Below are 11,198 nucleotides of genomic sequence, written 5' to 3'. Positions count from 1 at the left end.
GACAGGCTCCAAAGCTACACAGAGAAATCCTGTCTTGAAAAACAAAATACACACACACAAACAAATAAATCAAGGCTCACCTGGTGCTGGGCTGTCGTTCAGACCAGACTATGCCTTTGGCAGAAAGAGCCCCATGTTAAAATCCAGGTGTAGGGGACAGGTGAGAAGGCTTAGCCAGTAAAGGCAAGACTGATGACCTGATTTCCATCCTGGGGACCCACCATAGACGAAAACCGTCTCCTTCCAACGTCTGATCTCCGACATGCAGACCACCCAACCACAAACAATAAATAAATGTGTTCTAAAGAGCAAAGTGTAGAACTCTATTAGGAATATCTGCTGGTATGTAGATTGTCTGAGTGAACTCATGAGACATTTGCTATATGTTGAAGAATGTCTTATCGTAGGGAAGATTTGGCCCACCAGCTAAATGATCCCCACTACAAAAAATAATGCATGCTTCACCAGACAGTATTCTAATCACAATTCTCTGGACTCCCAAGTTGTTACTGAAAGTTAAGAAGATAGACAAGCCACTGGGGTGGTGGTGAAACATAGCTGAACCCCTAGGTTCATCAGTTACCAGTACAGTAAAAACCAATCACAGATAGAGTCCACTGATTTTTTTTTTCAATCATTGTTTTTATTAATTGGCATTATAGGATAAAGTGCATAGTAAAGACAAAAAAGGAAATGCATACTTACGAAAGGGGTTTTGTGACCAATATTAGAAAGGACCTGAGATGGCTAAATTTGTTCTAAGGAACACTGGACAGAGGTGCAGATGCAGGCCTGGGGCCGGGGCCTGCAGAAGCTGCTGGCATGCTAACCCTGCCCAGGCAAAGGCTGCAAGGGAGGGTGCTGGGACAAAGACTCACAGGAGGTGCTGCTGACACTGAGTGTGCAGATAGCACCACCACCAAACCTCTCCTACAGAGGCCAAGAGAAACATGTATCACCCCTGCTATTTGAGTGCCAGTTTCAGGAGCGTGCAGGGGCCACTCAGCCTATACCTACTGTGGAAGCCCCACCCCCAGGGACCCCACGGGGATGGAAACTATGTAACTGGGTCAAGGGGAGTTGAGTCGGTCACAGGCCTCCATCTCCAGAAGGGCAGGAGCCCAAGGAGTGGGGTGCCAGGATTCTTGTGCTCCTTGGGTAAGTCATTCCTAAAGCTCTGGGCTGCTGTTATAACAATGGAAGTTAGTCTGCAAGTTAAGGCTTGGCCATGAGAAGCAGCGCACCCTGGGAGCATGCAGAAGTGCTGACCATGCCGGGACCCAGTTACCCTAACAGCCCCAGGTGGAGACCAGATGTTCCTAGGAGTCCCATGGCTACAGTAGAGGAGGTGAGAACTGTGGGCTCTGCTTAGAGCTGGAGGTAAAGTGCTTATTCTAGCGCAGGGGATCATCTAGAATCACATGTGGGCAAGCCCTAAAAGTGGATCCTTAAACAAGTGCGAAGACTAAAGGATACTAACAAACTGGTTCCTCTGAAGGAGCCAACTCTGGCTCTGAGGTTGCAGGGCAAAAGGCATTGGGGTGCCATCTTCTACATCATCCTGTGGATCTCCTCAAAGTTCATCAGGTTGTTGGCTGTGTCTGACCAGGCAGGGTGCTGGGCTCCATCCATCTCAGGGGCCAGCTGGTTGCTCCTCAACAGAGTATGATTTTCACCACCAATCTCCTCCTTGCATTCAGGACAGGGAGCCCTCTGCATGGCTCCCCCACATTCAGTGATCACATAGATGTGGCCATTGGGGCACTTGAACCAGTGGCCACGAGGAACCCCCAAGGCTGTGACAATCTGCACTCGCTCTTCCTCTGAGATGCCCAGGCAAGAGCTGGGAAGTGTGCTTTTCAGAGCATCCATCATCTTCTGCACAAGCTGTTCGTCTTCCTGGGTGAACTTACATGTTTTTTCCAGAATATTCCGAATCCTGGAGACCTCTTCTGCTATGCTGCCTTTCACCTTCTCCTCTGCCATCTTACAGCGTATCAGGAGGGTCACAAGGTAAGTGAGCCTCTGGATTTCACTCTGGAGGTCACTCAATTCCTGGCTGCTGAAGCTCAGGCGCTTCCTGGCCAGCCACTCATAGACCTGTTCGAGTCGAGTCCTCACTCTCTCACGTTCTAAGTGATGCACCTTTTCCAAGGACCCCTCCAGGTTGGTCAAGTGGTCGTAGAAGCTGATGGAATTTTCCACAAGGCCCAGGTCCTTCACTGATAGGTTTTTCTGGGCCAACTTCTCTTCGAGCATCAGGAATTTTTCAGGATGCAGCTGGCAGAACAGAGTCTTGCTCTTCAGCAGGGCCTTAAGTTGTTCCTGGCTGGTTGCAATCTCCCCTGCAGAGCCCTGGATCTTTTCCTTGACAATTTCTATCTCTTCCAGCCGCTGTTTGATGCTTTTTCCATACCTCAGATTTTTGCGGATGGGAACCTGGCAGATGGGGCAGACCTTCAGCCTGATGGCGACATTATCATCCTTCTGCTCATTCATGTAGCGGTCCAGGGCTTGCACCTCAAAGATGTGGTTGCAGTCTTCCAGTTGCACAAAGCGGGCATCGGGCTCATCCTCAAAGCCAAAAAAGATTTGGGTGACCTCATCCAGTTGGCAGACACGGCACTTCTTGGGACAAGGCTCCCCACACAGACCAATGCAAGGATGGCCGCAAGCCAGCATCTTTGTACAAGGCACATAGCATGGGGGCCGGTTGCAGGGCTCTGAGCAGAGTCTGGTGCACTGGTAGTGCTGACAGCGCCAGACACAGGGCTCCACACAGGGGCTGCAGAGCTCCCCACACTTCTTCTTGCACTGGCTATGGACACAGCGGTTCTGACATGTCCGCTGGCAGGGTGGGCACTCACCAATGCAGGGCTCCTGGCACTTGTGTGAGCAGATGAGCAGGCGCTTGCAGGGCTGCTGACAGCGCACATGGAAGCGCCCTTCAAAGCAACTGTGACAGGAACCTGGGCAAGGATGGCCACAGTCTAGGATGGTGTCACACTTGGTGGTGCACTTGACTGGCAGACCGTATTTTATACATTCCACATTGCCACACTTCACCTGTTGGCTGTGCCCACACTTAAGTTTCACAGTGACCATTTCTGAACATAGCCGCACACAATCCTCACCACACAGGTGGCTGCATCTGTGACCACATCTTAGGACCTTGGGGCAAGGCTCCTGGCAGCAATAATCTGACTCTGGCATTGAACAAGGGACCATCTGTTTGTGACCACACCGAACAATGACTTTGGGCACTTTTACCTGACAAGACTGACACTCCTGGAAGCAAACAAGTGGGCACCGGTGCCCATCTGGGCAGATGACTTTCTGGCATGGCTTCATGCACTGGAATTCCTTATGGGAGGAGTCATATGGGTGGCAGGCACGTGTGCACACATGCCCGCAGGCCAACCGGAACTCACAGGGCAGGCTGCAGCCTCCTTCTGGCACTTTTTGGAAATCAGAAGCTTTGGATACAAGGGTGTGGGTGTCAGGGTGATTCTGACAACAGAGGCGGAGGGATGGGCCTATTTGGTTGTTCTCTCGAAGGGTATGGATGATCTTGCTCCACAAGGGCACCTTGGCAAGCATCTGCATGTTCCCAATGCAGTACATCCCCTTCTTGGCCCGGGACAAGGCTACACAGATGCGGTTGGGGATCTGGAGAAAGCCCACCTTGCCCTCTTGGTTGCTCCGCACTAGTGAGAGGAGGATGATGTCATTCTCTTCCCCTTGGTACTTGTCCACCACATGGACCTTGATGCCAGCAAATGTCTTGGCAGGCATGAGTTTGCGCAAGCAGAAGAGCTGCCCAGTGTAGGTGGTGAGGATGGTAATCTGGGAGGGGCGGTACTCCTGGCACAGGAAGTACTGGCACAGCTCCACCACAAAGTGTGCCTCGTGTTGGTTCTGATGGCTTTTGCCTTCTTGGATCTCCTGCTCAGGAAAGCAGTGCTCCACAAAATAAAGGTTGGAGGATACCCCCTGAGAAGCAAGGCAACATGTCAGAGGTGTCCTTGTGGTGCCTCCCCTTCCCTTCAGCGCTGGGACTGAACTCAGGGCCTCACACATGCTAAGCAGGTGCTGTACTCTGAGCTACACCCCAGCTCTTGGCACGTGTCTCAAGGACACTGACCGCTGGCCCTCAGAAGAGACTGCTTTCTGTGCCCTCTACCTCACAATCTTTACTTCTGAAGTCAGTCACCATGTGCTTTAGGCCATGCACAGAGCTGGAGACTGAGTAAGCCTGTCTTAGTTTCCAAGTATCTGATCACCTGCCATGGTGAAGGCAACAGGCAGCAGCGGTGATGAGGAAGGAGCTGATGCTCTGAGTGCTCATGTGCCGACTGCTGCACAGGCCCCTCCTCAGCACAGCTGGGGACAGGCAGGAGCCGCCATTCTCACCACACAGAACATCTGCAGAGCTCTCTCGCTCTTTCTTCCTTCCTTCCTTCCTTCCTTCCTTCCTTTTGTTTGTTTATTGAGACAGGGTTTCTCTGTGTAACAGCTCTGGCTGTCCTACAGCTAGCTCTGTAGACTAGGCTGGTCTCGAACTCAGAGATCTGCCTGAGTGCTGGAATTAAATTAGACGTGCACCACCACCACCCAACTCAGATTCTATTTTTATATTTATTTGTTTGTGAGTGTGTGTGTGGGGTGCATACATGTGTCCATAAGTGGGTATGTACACTGAGTGTGGATGCCCATGATTCCAGAAGATGCAGAGAGGCCAAGAGATGATCAGTGTTGGATACCTGGGACTGGTGTTAGGGGCAGTTGTGAGGTCCCCAGTGTGGGTGCTGGGAACTGAACTTGGGTCCTCTGGAAAAGCAGCACAGACTTTTTTTTTTAAGATAGAGTCTCCCTATTATGTAGCTCCTGCTGTCCTAGAATGTAGACCAGGCTGACCTCCAAGTCACAGATCCACCTGCCTCTGCCTCCCAAGTGCTGGGATTAAAGGTATGTGCCATCACGCTGGCTTCAGGTCACACTCTTAAGCACCTGAGCCATCTCCAGTCCCTCTACTACATTCCTTTCCAAGGAAAGGAAACTTCTAGGCTGCTGACACCATCAGAGATGACCAGGTAGGACAGACTGACCTTAATCTGCTCATACTTGAGAACAGAGGGATGGTTCTCCAGATCCTGGTAAATGTGGGGGGTCAAAAGGCGGGCGATTTCAGGACGCATGCGGTGCTGAAACGACAGATGTTGGGATCAGCAACAAGAGCAAGACAAAGGGCCGCATCTCTGGAGCTGCAGCACCAGCAGGAAACCTGCAGAGGGAGCACTGAGGAGCACTGGGAGAGAGGATCATACAAGCAGCTGGGTCCTGCAAAGCACTACTTGTTGTAGTGATTGAAACGGTATTTCTGATGGGCAATTTCAGGTAAGCCAGCTCTAATTGCTGGCACGTGGCACAAACCAGAAACCTTCTAGATGTCTGTAGCAACACAAACCCAGCCGCTCACCTGGTGATTCAGACGGACGAAGGGGATGTTCACTTTTATCAGCCGCTCAAACAGGGACACCTCAAGGTTGAAGTTCTTGGCCAGATCATACACGTTAGCACTGGGACGTAGCTGGGGAGAGAAACAGTTGAGAATTCTCAGCTGGAACACACTGATCACCCGCAGCATGTGTCTGAAGCAGTCTGTTGAAAGGCAGGCACGAGTCTCGGTGCTGACAGGTCAAGGATTAATAGTGACGAGGGCTAGAAAACCCGAGGGTGGAAATTCTTTAGCTTGGCCTCTCAACAGTGACATCTGAGTTGACAACAGCATGGAGGAAGCTGCCAGTCATTTATCCATTTGAAAAGCAAACCATGAAAAGGGACAGGAAGGACAGTGAATGGGAGCCCTGAGCAAACGAGGTGAGCCAGAGACACAGAACAACACCTACTCTTGATTTTGAGAAGGTCTTGCTATGTAGCAGCTTTTAGACCCAGATGTGGTTGTACATTAGCCTGTAATCCCACACTTGAAAGTTGGGGGCAAGGGTCAGGAGTATAAAGCCGTCTTCAGCTACAAACTGAATTCAAGGCTACCATGGGCTACACGAGACCATCTCAAAACCAAAGAAGCTTGATTTTTGACATCAAGAGCAGTGAAAAGCCCCTGGGGGGTGGGGGTTAAGAGTGACATGCTCTCATTTACAGGAATTTTGAGGTTTTGGCTCATCTGAGGCAGGCGTATCAGTATGTAGCACAAGCTTGTGGCCAAGCCTGGCTAATTTACTTTTTGTTGTTTTTTATTTTTAATTCACTTTGGCTCCTTTTCAGGGGACAGACCAGCAGGTAGCAAAAATGGAAGTAAAAGACTAAAGAACTTCCTATGCAATTATCCATGCAAAGGGCTGGAGAGTTAGCTCTGTGGCTGGTTAGATTACTGGCTGTTCTTGCAGAGGATCCAAATTCAATTCCCAGCACGCAGGCAGCAGTTTACAACTGACTGTAACTCCAGTCTATGGGAATCTGTCACCCTCTTCTGGCTCCACAGTCACTGCAGGTATGTGGTACGATGACATACATGCAGGTAAGACACAAACATCCACCATACACATTAAAAGAAAAAAGACACTGTCTAAATAATCTTTTCGAAAGGCATGATGAACTTCAACTAAGCAAGGTAGTACAGTTCCATAATCCCAGGAGCCTGAGGCAGGAGGATTACAAATTTGAGGCCAACCTAATCTGTATGACTGGGGAGGGTAGAATGCCTGCCTCGCATGTGTGGCCTGGGTACAATCTCTAGCAGGGGCACTGTGCAGGAAAAGAACATGGGACTCAAGGAAGAGAGCAGGACTGTTAACAGAGAGGCCAGAGTCCTCTGTGCTATTTTCCAGAGAACACCCCATCTTCTAAGAATTCTTGCTTTACCTGCTGGTGGTCCCCAATCAGAATGAGATGCTGGCAAGCTTTGCTTAGCGTGGCAATGGTGTGGGCCTCAAGAACCTCGGCAGCCTCTTCTACAATGACGATCCGAGGCTCTACTTGCTGAAGGATCTGGCGGTACTTGGCAGCACCTCAAATCAGGAAAGATGAGAGAGGCTCCTTTGAGCTGGGGCACAGAACCCAGAGGGCTACCTCTTTTGTATCTTTCCTGGACCGACAGATAACTAAGCCCTCCTTCTCATCTGGGGCTGAAGTAGCCACTAAGCAAGAGGATGGGCACTGAGCGAGAGGGTGGGCACTGAGTGGTCCTGTGCTTTATGCTTGTTGGTTATTGTTTTGAGTTTTAAGCTCTGAAGCAACAAGTAGGAGAACATCACCAAGAGCTCCTAAGATAAGGGTGGCTTCAACACTCTCACTGTATTTTTCTTCATTTGACGGGAACTGGACACCACAGTGAACTTGGCTTGAACAGGTAAAGCCCCCCACCTTCCTACCTGTGGTTGTCATGCCCACAACCTGGGCATCTTTAAGGATGTGCAGGTCTTCCTGGAGTCTCAGTTCAGCCATTCTGTCTGCTGATGTGCGGTACTGGCGTTCATAGCCGAGGATCCTCCGGCGAGTGTCAGCTTGGTACATCTGCAGCCACAGCCTGGAGAATGAAAACCAGGGGAAGGAAGCCTTTCTTTTCTAAGTGTTTTTTGAGGAACTGATGTGCCAGTTTCTGAAGTGAATCCTAAAGCCCTACAGAGCTGACAGGCCAGGCAGGGAGAATGAGACTCAGAGTTACAGAAAACAAGAGTAAAATGGCTGGGTGGCAGTGGTGTATTCCTTTAATCCCATCACTTGGGAGGCAGAGGCAGGCGGATCTCCGTGAGTTCCAGGGCAGCCAGGGCTACATAGTAAATTTCTGTCTCAAAAAACAAAACAAAAACAAAAACAAAAAAAAAAAAAAGAAAAAGGAAAAAGAAAAAAAAAAAGGAAGAGTCTAAAATGCCACATAAAAGATGTTCAGAATTCTTAGGATAAGGAAAAAGCGCAGTCAAAGGGTACAGACAGCTCTGCTGTCAAAGCTTCCCAGTGGCTTTCTACTTTTCACCTGAACTGTATGATGTATGAGGTCCTGCCCAATCTGACACATTCCCCATTCTGGAACAGAAAAGGAACTCAGTGGGAAATGACACAGACTGGCTAGGCTTGAGCGCCATACCCGTACCTATAAAGCTGCCAGCGGGTGTTCAGGTCCAGTTGCCAGATGTCCTGGATGGCATTGGCCTCAGCCTCAGTCATGGTGTTCAGTTTGCGAAGCTCAGCCTTCACTTTTCTCTTCATTTTCTTTTTCTGGGTACGCTGGGTCTGTAGACGTCAATACCAGGCCAAGGATTGAGCAGAGGCCCCAGCACAGAAGCGAAGGAGTTACCACCCCAGCGGACATTGTCTCATTCTCTCAACAGCTACTCCATCATGAGAAGCTGAACAGAGGCTCTAGGATCTGCCTGGGTCCTAAGCCTATCTTGTCTTCTATCAGGCAGTGTGACCTAGGTGCTGGCTGTCAACTTGGCAACGTGAAGAACCCTGGGAAGGACTTCCACTGGCCAGCAATGGCTGTCATTGGCCATCTTTACTTATGTTTCACCTTTTAATATCACACACAAAGTCTTATATAGCATCACAACATTTTCTAACAGGTGGGTTTGTGCCATGCCTCCATCCTTTCCTTCCCCTGCTTCTCCTGCCTGAGCTCGCCTTGACTACTGCTACGGACCAGCTAAGGGGAGCCACTCAGACCGTAAGGGAATCAGGGCGAAGGCACAGGAGAAATCAGGATACGACAAGGAAAGTGACATACAGACATTCTCAATGTTGAGACATGCTGTTGCGGTTTACTTACTTCAGTGTAGGATTATATATTTCTTTTTTATAATCAAAGAACTTGGCAAAGGCATACATCATCAAATCATAAAACAGAAAAGAACAGCATAAAACAGTTTACAAAAAGAATCTTTGAAGATGCTTTGACTTGGGCACAAGGACTTCTGCTCTCTCATATTTTACAAAACAAACTCTCTCCTCTTGCCTTCAAAGAGATCATTGCCCTTGAGCTCGACCATCTTTATCAGCTTGCAGGTGGCTGGTTGGTTTGAGCTAAGTGACCTTGTGTGCCTGGGTGAGAAAGAAAAAGGCTACTATCTCCCTGGGAAAGCTTTCTGCTAGGAAAATTCTAATACATAGTCTTGAATCTCTCTGAAGTTTATTTTATATCATTAACTTTAACTCTCCTCCCTTCTCAATTCTCAGGCTCAGATATTGTCAGCTTAGGCTAGGTCTTTTCCTTCCCATAAGAAAGGTTTTTATAAGCCTTCTATTTACAACTGTACATATTTTTCTGGCAAATGCCTAAAGCTTCTAAGGTTTTTTCTAGTAAAATTAACTCCTTTTGTTCCATATCATCAAGGAATTGTCCCAATGATGATTTTGGCAATTCCCAGAACTGGCTACTTTTTTAAGGCTTTAATTAATAGTGGAGCAGAATTAAAAAATGTCCTTAGCAGTCTTGTTTGTATCCGCAACTGCCTGGAATAGTCTGATCTGTTAGCAATAGGCAAGAATCACAAAGAACACACAGACAAGGGAAAAGGCACACATATGGCTCCAAGGACAGCCAGGTCGAGTCAGTACTAATGGCGACTCAGGTAGCATTACACCACAACTGATTGTCAAGGGACCGCCTGGAACACACAGCTCCGAGAAGCATGAATCCCAATCCTTCCGGCAATATTTGCCCATCCAGTCAGCATTTCTGCTACACTGGCGAGACAGCCGTGGATGTAGCAGGTTCCCGTTTTTTATTTTTAAAATGTAATTTGAACATATTTTGTTTTATTTGGGTCATTGAATTGAAAAGACATTTAAGGAAACAAGGGAACAGAAAAATCATCAATAGTATTAATAAAATGACTATTTTAATGAGGATAAAATATTGTATCCAATTTAATGGATTTAAAGTCTTAATTTTTGACTCAATTTTATTAGCCAAATCCTGTAGATCTTTTAGTTGTAAATGAGTTTGGCTAATAGTAGAAATATTTTTTTGTAATGTAGTTAAATTATATGTGATGTTATTATTTTGTCAAACATCTTGTAAATGTGTTTTTACTTTGTTTTATGGTTTTGAATAATTATAAGTCAGTGGTGTGACATAGATTGTTTTAAAGCTTTTATGACATTGTGTGGATAAGGTAGTTTTTAAATTAGCAATGTCCTGTCCAAGAGCAAGGATTTTTTTTAATATATTAATTTTTGTTTTTAATTTATTGTTAATTGTTGTCTGTCTCAGTAATGTAGATGTAATGTTTTTATTTAATGTATTTATATAATGAGTAGTATGAATTTCTTGAATTAAAGCTGTTGTAGCTAAAGTGGTGAGTATTGATATTAATGTTAATGTTATTGATATTAATGTTGCTTTGCCTAAAATAGTGTAGCCATAAACCTCCTAGGCCGTATCAGATCCCTTAATGTATTTAAAACTTGTAATGTAGAGTTACTGTATCAAGGATCATTATCCAGCTTTATAGGCAGCATAATAAAAGGTGGACGTCTAACAACAAGTAAAATATTTAAATTTTTTGGTTTAGCTGAAGTAATGTAATTAGTAAGTTTATAAGAATGATAAACAATTTGATAGGATTTATTTATTTTTGTAAATTTTAACAAAAGCAGGCTGAGCTAATAACAATGCATTAGGATAAGAAATATATGTCCTGAGTCCTATAGGCTCAGACTTAGAATGATTAGGTCTTTTTTTTTTAGAAATATATTAGCTGTAGTAAGCAATCTGAAAAGATCAGAGTGCTTTTTAGTAATTGTTTTTTTTTTTTTTTAGTAAATCATGTAGGTTTTATAAAACCTGGAGAAAACTATTTTTGTAAGGGTTTTTTATTTTTATATATTTTTAGTGATGAAATTTTTTTTGATGAGTGTTTATATGATTTTTATAAAAATATTGTTGATTTGAAGATATAGAATAATCCCAAATTTTATAAGAAGAATCTTTAGGCTGATATTTAGTGGCTGTATTTGGAAAGCCATAAGTTAGCCATGTAGGAAATTTATTAATAGTTGAATCCCAAAATTGATCTTTATCCCAATATTTTTGAATATATGGTTTAATAGGCATAGATGAGACCTGTTTAAATTTTTTTTATAATTAGATTTTTTAAGGTCTGTATTTGAATTTTTTAAATTTATTTTTTATTAATATTTTTTTATCTGGATTGTCAGTAAGAAAAGTTTTATAG

General features: G+C 45.8%; 1 protein-coding gene across 7 annotated transcripts in view; it reads right to left on the bottom strand.

Annotated features, from left to right (window-relative positions):
- Positions 1-618: 618 nt before the first annotated feature.
- The window catches only part of Znfx1 (zinc finger NFX1-type containing 1), a 39,215-nt gene continuing 28,635 nt past the window's right edge, over positions 619-11,198 (bottom strand). For all 7 annotated transcript variants that reach the window (XM_048441121.3, XM_048441118.3, XM_048441119.3 and 4 more), the window contains 6 exons: positions 8,114-8,253; positions 7,395-7,549; positions 6,886-7,031; positions 5,480-5,590; positions 5,109-5,204; positions 619-3,993 (listed from right to left, as the gene is read on the bottom strand). In XM_048441121.3, the coding sequence (XP_048297078.3) occupies positions 1,552-3,993; positions 5,109-5,204; positions 5,480-5,590; positions 6,886-7,031; positions 7,395-7,549; positions 8,114-8,253 (3,090 nt within the window). In that variant the 3' untranslated portion in view covers positions 619-1,551. The remainder of the gene's footprint in view (positions 3,994-5,108; positions 5,205-5,479; positions 5,591-6,885; positions 7,032-7,394; positions 7,550-8,113; positions 8,254-11,198) is intronic.

Source organism: Myodes glareolus, chromosome 10, assembly GCF_982192425.1.
Source record: "Myodes glareolus chromosome 10, mMyoGla1.1, whole genome shotgun sequence".
Classification (NCBI taxonomy): Eukaryota; Metazoa; Chordata; class Mammalia; order Rodentia; family Cricetidae; genus Myodes; species Myodes glareolus.
This window is presented reverse-complemented; position numbering and strand designations above follow the sequence as displayed.